At 55.8% G+C, this 22,327-nt stretch overlaps 1 protein-coding gene across 1 annotated transcript in view; it reads left to right on the top strand.

Moving 5' to 3' along the window:
- Window positions 1-22,327, top strand: part of MOV10L1 (Mov10 like RISC complex RNA helicase 1) — a 57,818-nt gene extending 35,491 nt beyond the window's left edge. Inside the window, exons 16-26 of the mRNA XM_040988404.1 lie at window positions 2,916-3,012; window positions 3,320-3,498; window positions 3,888-4,034; window positions 4,817-4,938; window positions 6,613-6,712; window positions 7,663-7,827; window positions 9,873-10,046; window positions 15,237-15,386; window positions 21,210-21,317; window positions 21,693-21,830; window positions 22,022-22,327. Coding sequence (XP_040844338.1) covers window positions 2,916-3,012; window positions 3,320-3,498; window positions 3,888-4,034; window positions 4,817-4,938; window positions 6,613-6,712; window positions 7,663-7,827; window positions 9,873-10,046; window positions 15,237-15,386; window positions 21,210-21,317; window positions 21,693-21,830; window positions 22,022-22,117 — 1,476 coding nt within the window. The 3' untranslated portion in view covers window positions 22,118-22,327. The remainder of the gene's footprint in view (window positions 1-2,915; window positions 3,013-3,319; window positions 3,499-3,887; window positions 4,035-4,816; window positions 4,939-6,612; window positions 6,713-7,662; window positions 7,828-9,872; window positions 10,047-15,236; window positions 15,387-21,209; window positions 21,318-21,692; window positions 21,831-22,021) is intronic.

Here is a 22,327-nt window from a genome sequence, read left to right on the forward strand (position 1 = left end):
CTCACCTGACAGGATTTGTCTCAGTCCTAGGACCAACCTAGCAAAGCCCAACCAGCCTGCTCTTACTCTAGCTTGTGGATGTACCAATGGATACGGTCACTTAACCCAACCTGCCCACCCCCCCAAGCAGCTCACATGCAGGTTTATAGCCCTGGCCAGCCCCCAGTCCTGGCCCTAGTGTGAACTGGCCGCACCCCATCCTGGTTCTCACATCTACCAGTGGATGTTACGAACTGGCCCAGCTTGGCCTGCCTCCAGACCTGAGCCACATGTATGCTGGCTGAGATTGTAACCTCGCCTGGTCTGGGCTGCTCCCAGCCTGGTTCTTGTGCTCACCTACAGGAACTGCGTCCTGACAGAGGAGCCCCAAGCTCCTCAAATAAGTCACCTCCCAGTCACAGTTTTCAGGTATATTGGTGGGTTCTTGGCCTAGCCTGACTCGCCCCACCTCCTGTCCTGGCAGGTACAACAGAGTTGTCTGACCAGCCCACACCCATTCTGGCTGTGCTACAGCCCAGCCCTGCCTGGCATACTCCCAGATCCAACATTTGTGTGGTCAGCAGGTGCCAAGACCTAGCTCAGCCTGTCCTGCACCAAATCTTTCTCTTGTGAGCACTTTCAGGTGCTGGAGCCTCACCCAGTCTGGCGCACTCCAGACCCAGTTCACACCCATGCCAAGGGATGCTGCAGTCATGTCTAGCCCAGTTAGCTGCCCCATTCCACCTCACACTCAATAGTGGGAACTGCAACCCAGCCGGGACGTCCCCCTAGCTCCCCTACTAGGCTTGCTCCCAGTCACAGATCTTGCATATGCCAGTGGTTGCTCTGACCCAGCCCATCATAACCCATCACCCCACTTGGCCTCTGCCACTTGATGCTGCGGCCTGGCCTGACCTGGCCCACCCCCAGTCCCACGTTTTGGTGGTGGGTGCTGCAGGCTAGACCTGCCCAGCATGGCCCACACCCCACCCTGGCTGCTGCACATGCTGGTCTGCTCCCCCAGAGCCAGCCCACCTGCCCGGCCTGCTCCCCCAGAGCCAGCCCACATGTTTGCTGACAGATAAAGCAGCCCTGCCTGGCCTGACCAACACCCAGCCCTGACTCATGGTCTCACCAGGGGGAGCAACAGCCCACCAGGGGAATTCCCCAAGTTCCCCCACCAGGCACACTCCTAGACACAGATCAAACAGGTACCAGCGGCTGTTAGGTTCTTCCCTGGCAGTCTGCCACCCAGTGTCAGTCTTGGTGCTGGTTGATGTTGCGACCTGGTCCATCCCAAACCCAATTGTTGGGTGCACCTGTGGGTGTTACAGCCTGGACCCAGCCCAGCCTGTTCCCAACCCCAGTACCCGTGAGTGTTGGTGAGTTCCATGATTATGCCTAGCTCAGTGTGTCACCACTCCCAGCCCTCTAGCAAACCAGCTGGGATGGCAGTCCCATGGAGTGAACCCACAGAATGTCTCCAGACCCACTTCTCACATGCTGCTTAGTGTCAGCCCAGCCTGACGTCCATCCTGCCCTGACACGGCAGGTACTGTGGTTGAGCCCTGCCAGGCAGGCCTGCCCCGGGGGTTTCAGCTGTCTCCCAGAGTGTCCCGGACTAGGGAGTGGATCGAAAGCACAGACGTCTGGACTCACATGAGCCACTGCTGCATGTCTGGGCGGCGACCTGATGGCTTTCGCTGAATCCATTTGTTTGGGAGGGAAATGGAATTAGGAAATAAGTCAGGCCCATGGCAGTGGCTCAGTAGGCGAATCTTCCCCTTCCATTCCATATGGGCACCAGTTCGTGTCTCAGCTTCCCCACTTCCCGTCTAGTTCCCGGCTTATAACCTGGGAAAGCAATAGAGGATGGGCCAAAGCTTTGGGCCCTACACCCAACACAGGAGACCCGGAAGAGGCCTCTGGCTCCTCACTTCAGAAGAGCTTAGCTCCTGACATTGTGAACATGGGGAGTGAACCAGCAGGTGGAAGGGGGCTGGCTGTAAGGTAAAGGAAGGAAGGAGACTCCCATCAGCATGCAGCAGCCAGGGATTTGAAAAAGTGTGTCTGGTACAAGAAAGTTGACATCTGTCTCCGGATGGTTCCATAATATGTATTTCCCAGACCCTCTTTTAGGAATGGATTTCAATTTTTTTTGCACCAAATCAAATTTTAATTCCACTTTCCACAAACTGTTGGACTTGAAATGTACATTCAGAGTCGTGAACGACACTTGTTTATAATAGAATCATCTGGTTGGTCCAGGATGAACTGTTGAAACATGACAGAAGCAGGCCTGCAGGACCTCAAGGCCTCTCTGTCCCCTGTGGGCAGCAGTCTGTGAGGACAGGGCTCCCCATGCCCTCAGGAGAGTGGACAGGGCAGTGCCTGGCCAGGGGCCACAAGAACCTATAGTGTCACCTAACCCTACTTGGGTGTTGTTTTTTTAATTTATTGGAGTTTTTTGTTAGAAAGTCAGATACATAGAGAAGAGGAGAGACAGAGAGGAAGATCTTCCATCTGATTCACTCCCCAAGCAGCTGCAAAGGCCGGAGCTGAGCCGACCCAAAGCCAGGAGTCAGGAGCTTCTTCCGGGTCTCCTGTGTTGGGTGCAGGGTCCCAAGGCTTTGGGCCATCCTCTGTTGCTTTCCCAGGCCACAAACAGGGAGCTGGATGGGAAGTGGGGCTTCTGGGATCAGAACGTGTGCCCATATGAGATTCTGGCATGTGCAAGGTGAGGACTTTAGCCACTAGGCTACTACGCTGGGCCCTGAGCTGGAGTTTTTGAAAGGGAATTAGGCAGGAAGCATGGACTTTCTCTGTGGCTTTCTGTCAGGCTTGTGTGTCCAAGTGTGTGTGCTCTCTGATTGTAAACAGACCAGTGGAAGCGCAGGACTCCTGGTTTTAACCATGTTCTGCACGATGATTTCCAGAACAGAAACTCTGTGACGGACCAAACCAAAGCCGCTGCAACAGAGAGGACTGTCGGTGCCGCGGAGCAGCCGGGGGCTGCCGAGACGGACAGTGGGGGTACGTGCCCAGGAGGGTGGCGGGGCCTGGGGCCTGGGGCCTACAGGAAAGGGGACAGGACGCTGAAGGGCGGGGCCGGGCTTTCCTGTGGGTGCTTGAGAGAGGCTTTGGAGCGTGGGCTCTGTGCAAGGGACCGGGACACTAAGGGGCATGTGTGGCTCTGTGTGTGGGTGGTGGCCTGCAGAGCTGGTCCTGGCCCAGCCTGAGGCATGTGTGGCTCTGTGTGTGGGTGGTGGCCTGCAGAGCTGGTCCTGGCCCAGCCTGAGGCGGGCTTCCTGGCCTCCCTCTGAATCTGCTTTAAATACAGTCAGCGAAACCGAGAGTCCCAAAGCAAAAGACAAGGAGTTTTTTAACCCAGTGCTCAACGAGAATCAGAAGTTGGCGGTTCGAAGAATTCTGAGTGGGGACTGCCGCCCACTGCCATATATTCTTTTTGGACCCCCTGGCACTGGGAAGACGGTGACGATCATCGAGGCTGTGTTGCAGGTGAGGATGGTGCCCACTGCTGTGCTGTGCCCGGTCCTCACGGGTGGGGCACACTGGATGAGAAAGCAGAGTGCTTGGGAACATAGGCAGGATGCCGGGCGGGGGAGGTGTAGCTAAAAGCTCGCGAGTTTAGAAGCGAATGGTTCATTTACACAACAGTTTGCAGCCCACAGTCTTAAGTTCCAGTCACAGGGAAATTTTGCTGCACTGAACTTGCCTTAGAGAAGTCAGAGCCCCGTTCTGCTAACATTTCTGGAACTTTGCTTCCACCTCCTGTGCCTGAGGAGGCAGGAGCCACACTGAGCTGTGAGCACCTGCCTGTGTCCTGAGTGGGCTGTGGCCTCAGACCTTGCAGCTGTGACTCGGTGTCTCTTGTGTCCCTGACGAAGGTCCATCATGCCTTGGCGGACAGTCGGATTCTGGTGTGCGCCCCCTCCAACAGTGCCGCTGACTTGGTGTGCTTGCGCTTGCATGAGAGCAAGGTACTGCGGCCGGCGGCCATGGTCAGGGTGAACGCCACCTGCAGGTTTGAGGAGGTGAGTGGGGGCAAGGTAAGGTCACGTGGGGTCATGTCTGCCCAGTGCTGTCTGTTAACTCACTGTGCAGTGTTTTAGAGTTTGTTATTTATTGATAGCAAAGAGAGAGAGTCTTACTCACTCTGCAGGTCCAAACAGTCTGGTTTGGCCCAGGCTGAAGCCAGGAGCCCAGAACTCAGCCTGGGTCTCCCCAGAGGGCACCAGGAGTACTTGAGGCAAGGTGCCTGCTGCCCTGGGCCTGTGTCAGAGGGAGGCTAGAGTCGGGAGCAGACATTCCAGTATCCTGAGCCGCGTCTTCCCTGCTGAGCCACTCAACAGCCCTAATGGCAGGATTTTATTCTTGAGTATTTTGTTATCTTCTAGTCCCATGAGCTGTTAGTTCTGTTGTGAGCACTTGTGCCTTATTAAATTGTTATGATCCTCTTTTATTGCCATCCAGATGTGTGGTTCCTTTTTGGTTTCATTTACTAATTTGATTTTAAGTATCCTGATAAGAAAGTTAAAAGTTTTTGATCTGTTTTAGGTTGAAAATCACTGGGAAAAAATAAATGAAACCCAGAAAACACGTCAAGTTGTTTAGGGGGCAGGCTGCGCAGGGTGTGCTCGTGGGCACAGGCTGGAGGTTCATGAGAAGGTGCAGGGTTGTCATTTGAGGGAACAGCCCTCGGTTGGCACTGAGTCCCAGCTGAGCAGCGGCAGCGGGGCAGCAGCGTGTCGATTCTGTCCAGCTGGAGTCCATGCGTACTGCTTGGAGAGGTAAAGTGACCCTCCTCCTGCCGCAGACCGTCATCGACGCCATCAGACCGTACTGCAAGGACGGCGAGGACATCTGGAAGGCCTCACGCTTCCGTATCATCATCACCACCTGCAGCAGCGCTGGCCTCTTCTACCAGATCGGCGTGAGGTGAGCATGTGCAGGCCTGGCTCCACCACGGGCCCAGAGCACGGGGGAGCTTCTCGGAGTGCCGTGCTGCCCACTCTGCCAGGTCAGCCCTGTCCACAATGGCTTTCACAAGAGCTGGCCAGCCTCAAGTGTCCCAGACTGGAGCAGCCCAGTAGGGGAGTCCTGGGGCAGCTCGAGCAGATGGGAACGGGGTCCCATGGTGGAGAGAGTTCGCATGGAGTAAACACAAGGCCATTGCTGAGAGGGTGGGGTGGCTTGTCGCGCAGGCTGTTTGAGCTAAGACGAAGTGGCATTGGGGCTGGAGCTCAAGATACAAGCCCAGGATGGTGACCAGAAACAAACAGGACTGTATAAGGCCCTCTCTCGCTGGGGCCTGTGGACTGTGTTGGAGACTCCAGCTGCCCCCCTGCCCGCACAGAGAGGCTGAGTCACTCGGGGCTTCACCAGTGTGCAATGAGGTCCCCCAGAATACAGAGCATCTTGTTGCGCAGCTTCAAGAAATCATTGCTGTTGCACCGCCTGACGCATGTTTGTCGTCTGAGCTGCTGCGACCCTGACGCATGTTTGTCGTCTGAGCTGCTGCGGCCCTGACGCATGTTTGTCGTCAGCTGCTGCGACCCTGACACATGTTTGTCGTGAGAGAGCTGCTGCGACCCTGACGCATGTTTGTCGTCAGAGCTGCTGAGGACCCTGACGCATGTTTGTCGTCAGAGCTGCTGCGACCCTGACACATGTTTGTCGTGAGAGAGCTGCTGAGGACCCTGGCATTTCAGCAAGATCGGCGGTCCTGACCCGAGCCATGGTGCTTCTCCATGGGAGCAGCCCAAGCACACCTGTCCAGCCCATGGGGCCCAGGGGGTAGAGTTCGTCTTCTCTAGGAGAGGAGAGCTGGGCAGGCAGGCAGGGGCCCAGGGCATGTCCTGCCTGCACAGCCTGGGAGCCGTGGACTTACTATCTCCCCCTAGGTGGTTTCCTTGGACCTCCAGGGAGGCGTTGGCCCCATACTGTCTGTTGCTCTCGGGGCCTTGGCAGGCCAGGCAATGTCCCAATAGAACAGGTGGTGAGGAGGAAGGGAGCAGATGGAGAACAGTCTCCATCCGTGGCCCAGCCCGGCCTGTGCCAGTGGTCACACACTGGGCAGTGCACTGCCACGTGGGGCTGCACATGGACCCCCAGTGCAGTGCCCGGACCATCCTCACCCTGTTGTCTCCAAACTGTTTTTAAGGGAAGAATTTTTAAAGTCTTTGAGAGTGAGCGCTCCTGTCTGCCAACTCACTGAATGCCTGCCGTGGCCAGGACAGCTGGAGCTGGGGGCCAGGGAGCCAGTCCAGCTCTCCCCGAGAGTGGCACCAGTGCAGCCAGCTGAGTGTCACCACTGGCTCCCAGACTCCACATGGCAAGAAGCTGGCGTCAGGAGCCAGAGCCGGTGTCCACGGGCCACCACAGTGTAGGACGTGAATGCCAGGGCCGCGCACACACATACAGAACTGCTTAGTGAAGTGTGCAGAAAATGTAATTAAACGTGCACACCCGTAGGCTCTTCAAAACTCACGGGGAGTCGTGTTGTGGAACATCTGTACACAGCAGCCCTGCTGAGCCCCAGTGCTGAGCCGATCGGCTCTGCAGGACTGTGAGAATCTGACAGAGCCTCCACCTGAGTCATCTCTCCCCTAGAATTGGACATTTCACCCACGTCTTTGTGGACGAAGCCGGACAGGCCAGTGAGCCAGAATGCCTCATCCCCTTGGGGCTGGTCTCCGACGTCAGTGGCCAGGTGAGGCCCATGTGTGAGCTGTCTGCGCCTGACCCTGCTTGCCTGCATTGCAGCCGCAGCCTCTCAGTGTTCAGATGCGGTAGGAGGGGCAGTGCTGTCTCCCAGCCAGGGACCAGGAGGACACAGACACCTTTTTGGGACTCGCTGGCTGGACACAGAGATATTGGGCAGTGGGTTACAGCGGTGTAGTCACCAGCTGGGGGTCCCATGCTCTGCAAGCTCCCACATGTCCCCGGGGGTAGATAGGACAGCACAAAGGCCAGACTTTCTCTCCCTCAGCTGGTTCCCAAGCCCCTGCTGCCCCCCTGTGGTCTCTGACGGTGACAGGCGCTGTTGGTGGGTGGCCACAGTCTGTGAGGCTGCCAGCCCCCCGGGTCAGTGTGTCCTGTGAGCACAGAGGTCAGGGGAGCGGATAGAGGCAGTTCCTTTGGCGCCTGTAGCTGTGGAGACAGTCGGTCATCTTGGCTGCTCTGTGGCCTCCCCCTGAACAGGAGAGGGGGAGAAAGGCCAGGGGAGCCTCTACAAGAGCCAGGCGTGATAGGAATTTCCAGAAGGCAGGACATATGGTTGGGGCTCTGCTAGCTTAAAAAGGTTGGGAAGAGAAAGCCAGGCTGTGGACCGAGACAGGTGGGGGGTGCATAGGGAAGCGTGTGAAGTGTGCTCTGGGAAGGAGCTTGTGTCTTAGCACCATGTGGTTCTTCCTGCATCCCCAAGGCCTCTGCCAGCGGACCATCCTTTGGCCGCACAGTTCCAGCACCAGTTCTCTGTGATCCCAGCCTCTTCTCACTCCATCAGCCGGAGTGACCACAGGACCCTGACCCTGAACTGCTAGAAGCCTAGTGCATATTCCTCTTCCATGATATGTGTGTGTCTGCCTGCAGCACACTCCCCTCCCATGGTGTGTGTGTGTCACTATGTCCTTCAGTTCTGGGGTGTCCTTGTGTGTGCAGATTGTGCTTGCCGGGGATCCCATGCAGCTTGGCCCAGTCATCAAGTCGCGGCTGGCCATGGCCTACGGGCTGAACGTGTCCATGTTGGAGAGGCTGATGGCACGGCCAGCATACCTGAGGGATGAGAACGCCTTTGGTGCTTGTGGTGCCTACAACCCCCTGTTGGTAAGTGCTGCACACATGGCTGGCAGCCACGAGGAACGCCTCTTTCCCTCGTCTCCTGGCTGTGTCCCTGGGCATGGGCTCTGTTGCCCAGAGAAGCTGGGGCAGGAGTCTCCTGGTAGGGGCAACAGTGTCCCCTTCCGATGCAGCCCTGGGGCACTCGGTCTGTGTGAGAGCCCTTGGGGAATCTGCAGCTGGCCCTGCTGACGGCAGCCAGGAACCTGCTCGGGCTGCTGGCAGTCAAGCTCCAGCTGTCTGAGAGTTCGCTGGATCACTGTGTCCATGTGGGAATGCAGCAGGTCACCTCCGTGTGTTCTCAAGAGAAAGCCAAGGCCAGTGGTGTGGTACAGTGGGTCAGATTATCTGCAGTGCCAGCATCCCATATGGGCACCAGTTCTAGTCTCAGCTGCTACTCTTCAATAAATAGATTTTTATTTAAAAGGCAGATTTTATGTATGAGAGACAGAAACAGAAGTATTGCATCTGCTGGTTTACTCTCCAAATGCCACAACAGCCAGAGCTGAGCCGATCCAGAGCCAGGAGCCAGGAGCTTCTGGTCTTGCATGTAGATGCAGGGATCCAGGGGCTTGGACCGTCCTCTGCTGCATTCGTCTGCATTAATGGGAAGCTGGGTGGGAAGTAAACCAGCTGTGATGTAAACAGGTGGCCATATGAGATGCTGGCACTGGCAGGCAGAGGACTCACCTGCATACCACTGTGCCGGCCACTTTGCTTCTGACCAGCCTCCTCCCAGTGCACCTGGGAAAGCAGTAGCAAATGACCCGAGTCCTTGGGCCTCGCACTGGCATGGGAGCCTGGCCCAACCCCTGCCACTGAGCCAGCAAGTGCAAGATCTGTCTCTCCCTCTTTGTAACTCCTTCAAACAAATATTAACATTGAAAGAAGAAGAGAAAGTTGCCAGAGAGGCTGGCAGAGCATCTCCCCATGGTCTTGTTGGTTGTGTGAGGTCTCATCCTGAGATGAGACACTGCCCACAGCAACATGGCTATGTGGAGACAGAGCCACGTGGCCGCACGCCTGAGCTCAATCTGTAGCACCTGCTGGTCGGTGTAGCTGGAGACAGCGTGGGGCTGGGACTGGTGATGAACAGGTCCTCTGCTGGGACAGTTGAACCTTCACTCCTCTGAAGGACCAAGGGAAGGGGAGTGGAGTCAGGTCAGTGTGGAGGGGTGATGGTCTGCTGGTGAGGAGGGCCACCCCCAGAAAGGAGCTGCACGGTCCGAGGGTGGGCTTGAGGAGCCTGAGAACTCTTCGAGCAGCTGGGAAGGACAGCTGACTGCTCTGATGGCCTGTGCCCTTCCCCTGCAGCATAGCAGGCCTGCACCCACCCCAGTGAGGCTGACTCGTGATGCAAGGCAGGCTCAGGGCTTTGACTGACATCTCAGGCTGAGCATGTTCTGACTGGTGAACTAAAGCTTGTATCCTGAGTTGAAGCCATGGGGCCAGGAGGCAGCCTTGTGACATACAAGCACAGCTGCCACCTGTAACCAGGCCTTCTTTGTGAGACTGGCCGTGTCCTAGCCGGGAGCCTGTTGATGACCTGGGAAAAGCCCCAGAAGATGGCCCATGTGTCAGGCCCCAACCTTACACGTGAGACCCCAGTGAGCTCCTTACACAGCCCTAACGGGAGAACCATCGGATCTGTGTCTCTGCTCTCTGGGTAACTGACTTGCAAGTAAATAAGTTAATACTTTAATGAAGAAGTCCTAGGCCAGGAGCAGCTCAGGAAGAACTGCAGAGTGAGTGTCCCAGCTGTGGCCCAGCCCTGTGCGGTCATCATGACCACCAGCCTGGCAGGGTCCTCAGCCTTGTGCGGAGGCTGCAGCTGCAAGCCTGGGATCCACAGTGGGTGCCGTGCCTGCCTCTTGCCTACCTTCTCAGAGGCCCAGGCCAGGGGCGGGAAGGCCTTTCCTGTTTGTGAAGGTGGAGGCACCAGGGTACTGGCTGCGATGATGGGGAGGCAGACCCCACACCCCCACCCCTTGCAGAGGCCCTGTTTTGTGACTGCCCTCGTCCCCTCTCTCCAGGTGACAAAGCTGGTGAAGAACTACAGGTCCCACTCGGCCCTGCTGGCCCTGCCCTCCCGGCTCTTCTACCACAAGGAGCTCGAGGTCTGTGCAGACCCCAAGGTCGTGACCTCTTTGCTGGGCTGGGAGAAGCTGCCTAAAAAAGGTTTCCCACTTGTCTTCCACGGGGTGAGGGTAAGTGTGGGCACAGCTACTTGGGACGCACGAGCTGCTGGGCATGGGCACTTGGCGGGCTTTGTCCATGAGCCTGGGATGGCACAGGCCTGGCGCTAGGCTTTGACGGGCAAAGAAAGGGAAGGCAGTGAGGAAGGGTCTTTGCCGCTGGAGTCCCTGCACTGACCTGAGTATGCCCCAGGGTATGAGACAGACGCTGTGTGCGCCCAGGCTGCGAGAGCTTGGAGCGTCCAGGGCCTGGGCAAGGCCAGAGGAGCGGACAGGACTCAGCAGGCAAGGGGAAGCCCCAGGAGTGGCAGTGCAGCCGCTGGCCTGAGCCTGGATCCGGGAGGTGAGGGGACTCAGCAGCCCGGGACTCAGGCGCTTGGTTGAGAATTACGTTGCTACAGCTAAAGGTCAAATTTTGCATCAACCCCTGAAAGAATGAAGGCTGCGCCTACGGTGCAGGAGAAGCTGTGTCGGGGCACCGCCCCCAGATGATAGAGCTCCACCTACAAGCCTGTCCTGGTTGCTTCTCATTGAGCCCCTCAGGAAAACCTGCCGGGGTCTTTGGCAGTGGATGGACTCACCCCCAGCCTTGGGGGTGAGGGGCTTCTGAGGAGCAGGCAGAGCGGTCCTCAGTTTCCACCCACTGTCTTGCCGGCTTCATCCCTCCTTGGATGCTTCCATGAGTGTCAGAAAAGCAAGGTTGGTGGGCATTCCACATCAGAGGTGCCTGGGTATAGGTCCCTGTTGCAGTGCAGACCTTGGGGCACAGCACAGGGGGTTCCTGCCGCCCCCAGGGAGACCAGATTGCAGTGCAGTCCTGCTCTGGGCTGTGGCCCAGCCCCGGCTGTTATGGTACCTAAAGGCTGAACCCTGCTGTTGGCACCTGTTGTCCCACTCTGCCTGTCTGAATTGTGGTGTCCTCTGAACACTTGGATGCAGCTCTGTGCCTGAAACTTGTATCATTTTAAGGAGAAACTAGAAGTTGTGGTGGAGAGAGTCCCTTGACTGGGTTAGAAATCAGCCCAGTGAGCCATGAGGGGATTCATGGACATAGTGAGTGTGTGACGCAGGATGGGAGCTCGAGGGCAGGCCTGCCTGTGGGACACAATCTGGGGAGGCTCCTGAGCCCGGCAGGCTTTGTTCTGTGTGGTCCATGCAGGGTGAGCCTCAGGGGAACCCAGTGAGAAAAATGCAAGCCTCACCTCAAAACTGTGCTTAAAAGAGAATTTGTTTGAAAAATGGTTAGAGAGAGAAAGCCTTGCATCCGATATGCATTGAATCTCCCTAAAAGGCTGCAGCCAGAGCAGAGCCAGCCGCGAGCAAGGAGCTGGAGTCCTGTGCAGTATCTCCCCTGGAAGGCAGGACCAAGCTTTGGGCCATCCTCACTGCTCTCCCAGGACTTGAGCAGGGAGAGCTGGGACTTGAACCAGTGTCCACACATGCTGCTGTCATGTCCCACTGTATCACAGCACAAATACAAAACTTGTCTCTAATTAGGCTGTCTTACACAGCTGCTCTGCTGTGTGTGCCAAGGCCCTTGGATGGCATCAGCCTTAAAGGCTGATCTGTGACGTCACTGCTGCCACCTCACTGTTCCTGGGCTGGTGCTTCCCTGCCTCTTGTCCCAGAACAAGCAGCCAGGTCTCACACGGAGAGCAGTTGGAGAGCGAACCCAGCCCTGCCCGCCAGCTCTTCCTGCTGTGCTGCTGCTGGAGTGTTTGTCACTCACCTGATGCTCTTTTATCTGGTTAGATATCTCCTGCTAGAAATTTCCATCCTGGGCCGGTGCATAACCTAGTGGCTAAAGTCCCCGTCTTGCAAGCACTGGAACTGCATGTGAGTGCCAGTTCATACCCTGGCTGCTCCACTTCCCATCCAGCTCCCTGCCTGTGGCCTGGGAAAGCAGAAGAGGACAGCCCAGAGCCTTGAGACCCTGCACCCACATGGGAGACCCGGAAGAGGCTCCTGGCTCCTACCTTCGGATCAACTCAGCTTTGGTTGTTGCGACCACGTGGGGAGTGAATCAGCAAATGGAAGATCTGCCTATCTGTTTTTCCAATAAAAACAAATAAGTCTCAAAAAATTTTTTCAACCCATTGTTTTTAAAGTTGCTTAAGTCATTTACTATAAATCTAAAATGATCAATTATAGATGGTTTAGCATTTTAGAAAAAAAAAAATCCTGAAAATCAGTCAATTCCGGAATAGCCACTTTTGTTGTGGCAGAATGGAGGTCTTCCTGGGATGCATTTTTAGCTGTGGAGCTAGTACGTTAAGTGTACTCATCAGTTGAAACCTAGCTCCAAAACCTTGCCATCTTGTCAGGCTCTTAGCAGCGCCCAGTCTCTTCTCCTCTTCGTGTTTCTCTGAACTGCAGTGGCAGCATCAAGCCATCGGCGCTCCCCTCGCAGACCGGGCTGCTCTGTCTCTGCCCGGCTCCCTGCTGGTGGGACAGTCAACACTTGGAGGATACTTCTCTGCTGTCTCTCTCTACCTTTCAAACAAAATGGAAAACTCTTAGAGCCGGCACAGTGGCATAGCAGGCTAATCCTATACCTGTGGCATTGGCATCCCATCCCATAGGGGTGCCAGTTCAAGTCCTGGCTGCTCCACTTGTCCTTGGCCCCTATACCCATTTGGGAAGCCAGAAGAAGCTCCTGGCTCTTGGTATTGGATTGGCTCAGTTCTGGCCACTGCAGTCATTTGGGGAATGAGCCAGCAAATAGAACTCCCCACATCTCTCCTTTTTGTGTTAAATCTGCGTTTCAGATAAAAATACTGAATTGAATTGAATTTGCTAGCTTGTTACCCCACTGTGTGGGTGCACATTTTTGCTGTGGGCACTCAGATTGCAGACATTAGTTCTTCTGACTGTGTGCTGGTGTGGAGCAGTGGGCTGTTCTGACTGTGTGCTGGCGTGGGGCAGTGGGCTGTTCTGACTGTTCTGACTGTGTGCTGGCGTGGAGCAGTGGGCTGTTCTGACTGTTCTGTTCTGTGTGCTGGTGTGGAGCAGTGGGCTGTTCTGACTGTTCTGTTCTGTGTGCTGGTGTGGAGCAGTGGGCTGTTCTGACTGTGCTGGCGTGGAGCAGTGGGCTGTTCTGACTGTTCTGTTCTGTGTGCTGGTGTGGAGCAGTGGGCTGTTCTGACTGTTCTGTTCTGTGTGCTGGTGTGGAGCAGTGGGCTGTTCTGACTGTGCTGGTGTGGAGCAGTGGGCTGTTCTGACTGTTCTGACTGTGTGCTGGTGTGGAGCAAGTGGGCTGTTCTGACTGTTCTGACTGTGCTGGTGTGGAGCAGTGGGCTGTTCTGACTGTTCTGACTGTATGCTGGCGTGGAGCAAGTGGGCTGTTCTGACTGTTCTGACTGTGCTGGTGTGGAGCAGTGGGCTGTTCTGACTGTTCTGACTGTGCTGGTGTGGAGCAGTGGGCTGTTCTGACTGTTCTGTTCTGTGTGCTGGTGTGGAGCAGTGGGCTGTTCTGACTGTACTGGTGTGGAGCAATGGGCTGTTCTGACTGTGCTGACTGTGCTGGTGTGGAGCAGTGGGCTGTTCTGACTGTTCTGACTCTGCTGGTATGGAGCAGTGGGCTGTTCTGACTGTTCTGTTCTGACTGTGTGCTGGTGTGGAACAGTGGGCTGTTCTGACTGTTCTGTTCTGTGTGCTGGCGTGGAGCAGTGGGCTGTTCTGACTGTGCTGGTGTGGAGCAGTGGGCTGTTCTGACTGTGCTGACTGTGCTGGTGTGGAGCAGTGGGCTGTTCTGACTGTGCTGACTGTGCTGGTATGGAGCAGTGGGCTGTTCTGACTGTTCTGTTCTGACTGTGTGCTGGTGTGGAGCAGTGGGCTGTTCTGACTGTTCTGTTCTGTGTGCTGGCGTGGAGCAGTGGGCTGTTCTGACTGTGTGCTGGCGTGGAGCAAGTGGGCTGTTCTGACTGTTCTGACTCTGCTGGTGTGGAGCAGTGGGCTGTTCTGACTGTTCAGACTGTGGACGTAAACCAGGTGCTGTGACGGGGACGTGGGAGTTACTGGTGTCTTAGCTGCTAAGCCTGAGCCCCATTGTAACACATCAAGTTTTAATTTGATCTAATTTATCTATTTAGTTTTTGCTTGTGTTTTTAGCATTATATCCCCCAAAATTAATTCCCCCATGTCCTTGCTAACAGTTTTGTTTATCCCTTCAAAGTTGTTTTTTGTTTGTGTATTTGTTTTTGTTTAGCTTCATTTTAAAATGTTTATTTTCATTGACTTGAAAGTGCATCAGGGGCAGGTCACTCCATCTGCTCAGCAAACACCTGTCAGCTTTTAGGGCTGGGCCAGGTGCAGCTCCACCCAGGGCTGCTCCATGGGGTCTGAGTCCCAGGTTCTTCAGCGGCTGCCCGTGGCCTGCAGGGTGCATGGACTCACTGCTGCACTGGGATAGGGGTGTGGGTGTCCCAGCCAGCAGCATGGCCCGCTGCATGCCACAGTACAGCACCTGCCCCAGCTTCGTGTGCTTGTGGCTCCCTGTGTGCTCAGCTGCAGACCGTCCTCACTCTCTCCTGGGCTCCGTGTGTGGGCTCCATCTTGGCTCTCCCCAGTGTACTCCAGTGCAGTCTGTGGGAGGGCTGGGTCCAGGTTGGAAATGCTCTTCGGATGGACACAAGGCCTTGGGTCAGGACGCCTACACCAACACCAGATCTCTGGGTTTGATTCCCAGATTCGATTCATGACTACAGCTTCTTGGCAGCATAGACCCTAAGAGGTAGTGGTGATGGTTTCAGTGATGGGTTCCTGCCTGCCGTGTGGGAGCCCAGAGGGCACCGGAGGAAGGAGGTAGCACGCAAGGCTACATGGCTTGCTCTGATCCTTCCCTCCCTTCTCTGTGTCTCTTAGTGCTGGAAAGTCACCTGTTCCCAGGAGGATGCAGTTACTTGAGATGCGGCCACAAGGCAGCTCAGAGAAGGCCCATGGCTGGAGGGGAGCGGATGGGGACCTGGGGGAAAGGTGGGGACCCCCAGCCCTCAACAGGGCCTTGTGCGGCCCCTGGACATGGATTATTGCAGCTGGCTCTCAGCAGGCCCCCAGGCTCTGACCATGCCGATGCTGCCAGCCAGCCTCTGTGTGGTATACCTTCCCCAACGTGGGTACAGCTGCCATGATAGCTGCCCTGGGTCTGCAGAGGCCCTGCTGAGCATCGGTGAATAAACAAGGCTTTCTCTCCTGACTGACCAGGGCAGTGAGGCACGTGAAGGACGAAGCCCCTCGTGGTTCAACCCGGCTGAGGCTGTCCAGGTCATGCGCTACTGCCTCCTCCTGGCCCGTAGTGTCACAAGCCCCGTGTCAGCCAGCGACATCGGTGTCATCACGCCCTACCGCAAACAGGTATGGGGCCAAGATGAAGGCTGCATTGGAGGGACTCTGTGCGTGAGAGGTCACCCACTGCAGCCCACGGCCTGTTGGAGCAGCTGTGGCAAAGGCCTGTGCGCAGAGCACAGCACCCTGTCCCAAGGAGCCACTTGGTATGTGAGGGCAGTGCACCTGGTGCAGGCACTGTTCCAGGAAAGTTCTCCGAATACTGGTATGGGGCAGTGGGGTCGAGGAGCTTACATGAATGCACCCCAGAAAGAAGCCCCCACAGCACAGTTGCAGTTGGATGGTGCAGGTATTCATCATGGCAGTGCCCCCTTGCTGAAAAGCAGAACCAGTTTCCCTGTTGGTGAAGGTTGACCTCAAGAGAAAGTGGTGTAGCTCCCTGTGGTAACAGCCGATGCCCGAGGAACACACGCCTGGCCACCTTGACTGGAGGCGTGGGAGCCATTGGCTGCACACCCTGGGCATGCGGACACGAGGTCGGCTGCTAACTCTTAAATTATCTTCTCATATTGTCCACTTCCCCGACCAGGGGACTGACCTTACCACCTCAGTGGGTACTTTTTCTGATTGTTTAATTTTTGATACTTTTTACATCATAGAGAAGGATACATGTCCTTGAGGAACATGAAGGTGGGGATGGTCAAGGCCTGGGGGAAGGTGAGGGGCACAAATGCTTCCGTTTTCCTTTTCTCCTGTATCTGGTGCAGGGGTAGGAAAGAAGGGAAGGGGAGGGGGCCGCCCCTACTGCCAGACGACATCAGCACCCAGAGGTGGGGATGGCCACTTGATGTCATCTTAGAAACCCCATGTAGAGAAGAATGTTTCAGAGGTATTGCTTGATTTGGGTCGTTTTGAGACACTGCTGGTTTCACTGCTCCAAGTTGAGAAAATCCTTCCTATGTCCACTGGCTGACAGAGCCCACCCCAGCACATCTACTCACCCAGACACATGCTGCCAAAGCTCAGCCAGGAGAGTTGTCCAACCTGTTCTGCTCCCCATCTTCTGACATGACGCTGCCGTCCTCTGCAAGCCCAAATGGGTTAGCACCATCTTGTCCCGTAAGTGCCTGGGCATGTTGTCCACTGCATAGGCATCAGCAATAGAAGTCCAGTCCCGATTCAAAGATTAGACCACAAATCCTGTGCTTCTCCCTGTGGACACAGCTTTGAATCTAGTGGTCCAGTTGGGGACCCTACTAAACCTCACCTGTAGTGACTCAGACCTGGCTCATATATGCCAGCCAGTACAAGGTCTGGTTCAGTCCATCCCCCATATCAGCCTATGCACACATGGGTGACTGGTAAGGTAGTCCCCAGCCCCTTGGCCCATGCAAACTGATGAGTGCTGTGGGCCAGTCCCACCCAGCATGCCATAAACCTGGCCCTGTGCACATCAGCAGAACTGCAGCCTAGGTGGGATGAGCCCCAATAACTCCTACCAAGCCCACCCTCAGTCCCAGTTCTTGTACACATTAGTGCATTCAGCAGACTAGGCTGGTCTGTGCTGCATCCCAATCAGGCTCTCACACACCTCTATGGGACCTGCAGCCTAGCTCAGCCCATCCCACCCCACGATCCTGTCTACATGTATGCAGATAGGGGCTGTCACCTTGTCCAGCTTGGTCTACCTCTAGCCCTGGCTATCATGCATCCCAGCAGAGGAGTGCCCACAGTTTCCCCACAAGGTCCACTCCCACCGTCCCAGATCTTACACTTTCCAGGGGGTAGTGTGAGCCAGTCTGGCATGACTTGCATCACGTTCCAGCACTTTCTAGTGGATGCTGTGGCAAAGCCTGCAAGTGGGCACTTATCCTGGCCCTTTCATGTGTCAGTGGGCGCAGTGGCCTGGCCTAGCCCAGCCCTCCCCCAAACCCAGCTCACATATAGGCCAACAGTTGCTGCAGCCCTGCCCAGTCAGGTCCACCCCCAATCCCAGTTGTTACTCTTACTAGTGGGGCAGTGGCTCAGCAGGGGATTCTTTGCAGCCCCTCTACCTGATGTTTTCCCAACCATGGGTCTGTGTGCACTGATGGGTCAGTCTGGCATGACCCATCTCACCTCAGCATTCCCTGGCAGATGTTGCAGCTTAACCCAGCCTAGCCAGCCCTCAATCCTGGCCTGCACCCCATCCTGACTCACACCTGCCTGTGAGTGTTGCAGACTGACACAACCTGGGCCACCCCCAGACCTGACCCACATGTGTCATATAGATACTATAGCCCGGCCTGGCCTGGACTGCTCCAGCCTCGGTTCTCACTCTTACCAGCCAAGGCTGTGTCTTAACAGGGGAGTTCTCCAATCTCTGTCAGACCAGCTCCCAGCTGTGGATCTCACACACACACCAGTGGGTGTTTGGCTCAGCCTGACTTGGCCCACCTCCAGTCCCGACCTTCACCAGCAGGCACTGTGGCCTTGACAGACCAGTCCACACCTGTTCTGGCTCTCTCCAGTGGATACTGCAGCCAAGTCCTGCCTGCCTCACCCCCAGACCCGGCTCTCATGTGGATCAGCAGGTGCTGTGACCTAGATCAGCTCATTCCATACCCACTCTGGCTCTCGCGAGCACCAGTGGATGCTAGACCCTAGGCCAGTCTGGCATACTCCCAGAGCCAGCCCACACACGTCAAGGGATGGTGCAGCTATGTTCAGCAAGGTCCATCCCCATTCCTGGCTCTTACACTCACCAGTGGGAACTGCAGCTAGCCCAGCAGGGCTGTCAGTTGATTCTCTTACACTTTCTAAAATAAATTATCTGTTTTTTTCAATATTTGAAAAGCAGGAGAGAGAAAATCTTCCATCTGCTGACTCACTCCCTGAGTGAGCACATGATTCACTGATTAGGCCCAGGCCTGGCCAGGGTCCTTCTGGTAGTGCCCCATGTGAGTGCAGGGGACAAGCCCTTGGGGCGTCGGCCAGTGTTTTCCCAGGAAGTGGAGCAGCCAGGATTCAAAGTGCCCCTATGGGATGCTGGCACCTGCTTGTGCCACATATGTAATGCCCCATCTGTCCTGTCCTTCCAAGTCCTCCCCCACCCCAGAGTCACTTACCACACACTTCCCCCAGATCTCTGTGATTCTGACAGCTTTTCTTAAAGCCTTTTATTCACTTTTTATTGAACCTGAATAGTTTCCTCCTGCTATCTTTTTTTAAAATCATGCTGGTGTCCTAACCACTCTCTGAAGCACCCAGCCAAACACCACCTCATTCTGATTTTCATTTTTTCTTTAAGAACTGGAATTCGGGGCAGGCTGGCCCAGCCAGGCTACAGTGTGTCACCAAGGTGACACAGGCCATGCTAGATTGGACCACAGTGCCCAAACAGCACACATGAGACCCAGGATTAAGGGAGCGGGGTGTGAACCCAGTAGTGGGGCTGCAGAGACTCCCCTACTGGGCCACTACTCCCATGGGTGAGTGTGAGAGCTAGGGTCGGGGGCAGACCAGACCGGGCAGGGCTACGACACCTGTCGGCCTACATGTGGGCTGGATCAGGGGAAAGCCAGGCTCGGGTGACTGTTCCTGCTGGTGCTTGCATAAACCAGAGTGGGTGTGGGTTGGCTGGGCTTTGCCGCAGCATCAGCTGGCAGATGCTGGCACTGGGGGCAGATTTTGCCATGCTAAAGAGCAGAACCACCTGGAGAGTACAAGACCCGGGAGTGGGAGTGAGCCCATTGGGGACTTCCCTCTTGTGAACATGAGAACCAGGAGTGGGGCAGGCAGGGATGGTGGCATGCACCAGCACCAGTGTGGACTGGAAAAACGGGGCTTATTGGGATGAACTAGGCTTCAGCACCCATTGACACGTGTGAGAACTGAGTGGGATGTGGGGCACACTGGACCAGTTTGCGTACATACTGGCAGGCCCAGGAACCAGGGCAGGGGGTGGGCCTGGTGGGGGTATTGTGGGTTGCTCTGCAGCGCCCACTGGTTTGTGTGAAGGCCGAGTACGTGGTGGGCAGGATCGGGCTGGGCTCCAACATCCATTGAATTTCATAAAACACGGGGCTGGAGACAGAACTGGCCCAGCAATTACAGCTACCAGTGTGTGTGTAGGCTGATTTAGGTGACATTCCATGGGCTGACTGCAGTACATGTGTCAGAGCCGGGCCTCCTCAGTGGCTTAGAGCAGTGGACAGCATGTCCAGGTGCACATGGAGGATATGGCAGTCCACTGGAACCTGCAGGGGACACCTGGTACCACAACAGAGGACAGAGGATAGAACAAATCAATCAACTACCCCAGCCAAGCATTGGCAGTGAATGGACACGCGGAGACTCGAAGGTGGACTGTGTCAGCCAGTGGATTCATGAGATATTTCATCATGATTAGAGGGACGGGATTACCAGCAATTCAGAACTGGTGCTATTGAAACCATTTAACAATGCCTTCAGAACATTCCCCACAGCGGGGACCCTGGGATGGGTGGGAGGCTGGGTATGGCTTCTCCTTTTGTCTTTCCCCTTCCCCCAGATACAGGCAGGAAAACAGAATGTGGAAACAATGGTCTTGCCCACTTAGCCCTTGACTCTTTGCGCCCTAACCAACTATGTAAAAATCATCCAAAAACAAAATTTTTAAAAAGATTCCTTTTATTTTAATTACAAAGTCAGATATACAGAGAGGAGGAGAGACAGAGAGGAAGATCTTCATCCAATGATTCACTCCCCAAGTGACCACAATGACCAGTGCTGTGCCGATCCAAAGCCAGGAGCCAGGAGCTTCTTCTGGGTCTCCGACACAGGTGCAGGATCCCAAGGCTTTGGGCCATCCTCGATTGCTTTCCCAGGCCACAGGCAGGGAACTGGATGGAAAGTGGAGCTTCTGGGATTAGAACTGGTGCCCATGTGGGATCCTGGCTCATTTAAAGCAAGGACTTAAGCCACTAGGCCATGGCACCAGGCCCCAAAAATAAAATTTAAAAAACTATTTATTTACTTGAAAAAGCAACCAAGAAATGGAAAGGGAGGGCTCTTCCATCCACTGAATCGCTTGCCAGCTGGACCAGGTGGAAGCCTGGAACTGGCAGACACCTAAGCCATCAGGCCGTCCGCTGCCTTCCCAGGTGTGTCAGCAGGAGCTGGTCGGGGAGCGAAGCAGTGGAAACTGGAAGTGATAGTCTGGTGTGGGAAGCCATTCCCCTGCGGCACCACAGCTGCCCCCCCCCTCACTGTGTCAGGTCTGCTGAAGCTCTTCACGGGTTTTCTGTCCAGTGACAGATGCTCCTCGTGGGGGAGGGCTACCATCCAGATAAGCCCAGTGTGGACCGAAGTGTCCTAAGTAGAAGGTGCATGTGGCTGCGCAGAGGCTGTCCAGCACTGCAGGATGCCTGGGTTCTAAACGCACCTGCTGGACGTGTGTGCTGGCCACATAACCGCCCATGAGTTGGCCAACTCCCGTGAGTGCTGTGAGCATGCGTACAGTCCTTGTACATGGCAGGGTTTTTTGTTTGTTTACTTATTTATTTAGTTAAAAGGCAGAATTAGAAGGAGAGACAGAGATCTTCATCCACTGGTTCACTCCACAAATGGCAGCAACAGCCGGAGCTGACCCAGTCCAAAGCCGGGAGCCAGGAGCTGCTTCTGGGTCTTCCACATGGGTGCAGGGGCCCAAGGCTTTGGGCCATCTTGTGCTACTGTGCCAGCCACAAATGGGGGCCTGGATCAGCAGTGGAGCAGTTAGGACAGGAGCCAGTGCCCATGTGGATGCCAGAGGTGTAGGCGGGACCTTAGCCTATTACACCACCGCACCCAGCCCCGTGCGTCAATTGGTACTTGATCTCAGGACCAGATTTGTACCATGCAATCTCTAATCTTTATTTTTCTGTTCTGAAGGTGGAGAAAATCAAAATCCTGTTGCGGAATGTGGATTTGGCGGACGTAAAGGTGGGGTCAGTGGAAGAGTTCCAGGGGCAGGAGTTCCTGGTCATCGTCATTTCCACGGTGGGGACCCAGCTGGCCTGCTCAGGCAGCCCTTGTGTCCTGAACTCGGGCTCTGGGCGGATGAGTGGGCCGTGGCTCCTAGAAGCCACCGTGAGAGGGAGCCGTAGGAGGAGAGATGAGGAGACAGGAAGGGGGTCAAGAGGAAGAGATGAACATGCCGGAAGGTGGTCTCCGGTGTCGAGGTCCCCGAGGCTCCCACAGCCGGGGAGGACCCCACACTTATCCTTGTCTTCTTGGTCTTGGATGGTGGAACAGTGCAGATGATTTAGAACATGCTAGAACACAAGGCCTTGGTTCTTGCTGGCCGGTGTGGCCCTGCTGCTGTGTCCATGCCAGGACAGCTGCATGCCGCCTACACTCATGTATGGTTCTCAGGTCCGCTCGAGTGAAGACAGGTTCGAGGATGACCGCTACTTCTTGGGCTTCCTGTCCAACTCAAAGAGGTTCAACGTGGCCATCACCAGACCCAAAGCTTTGCTGATTGTTTTAGGGAACCCTCACGTGCTTGTCAGAGTGAGTTCACTGTGCGTGGCACGGCCCGCGGGGGGGCGGTCCAGGTCCCCGAGAACTGAGCACTGCGCCCTGTCTGCAGCGCCAGGCCTGGCTCCAGGAGCTGCAGCGTGTCCCTGACTGAATGCCAGGCCTGGCTCCGGGAGCTGCAGCGTGTCCCTGACTGAATGCCTGGCCCGTGTGGCCCTCCCTAGGACCCCTGCTTTGGTGCCTTGCTGGAGTACAGCATCACCAACGGCGTGTACACTGGGTGCAACCTTCCTCCCGAGCTGCAGGCTCTGCAAACGTGAGTACAGGGACTGTCCCCCTCCCCTGCAGGTCCACTTGTCCCTCGGGAGGGTGTGGGCCTCCTTTTCCTGTGGGGACACTCGCAGGGAGCCCGCCTCAGTGCCACTCTATTCTCTTCCTGCAGCTGATGGCCGGCCAGCAGCACCTGGAGCCATGGACCAGCTGGGCAGAAGCCGGACTTCTGCTCAGTGTCTGACGATTGGAGATGTGCG

This window comes from Ochotona curzoniae, unplaced genomic scaffold (assembly GCF_017591425.1).
Source record: "Ochotona curzoniae isolate NIBS_2020 unplaced genomic scaffold, NIBS_Ocur_1.0 contig_1014, whole genome shotgun sequence".
Taxonomy (NCBI): Eukaryota; Metazoa; Chordata; class Mammalia; order Lagomorpha; family Ochotonidae; genus Ochotona; species Ochotona curzoniae.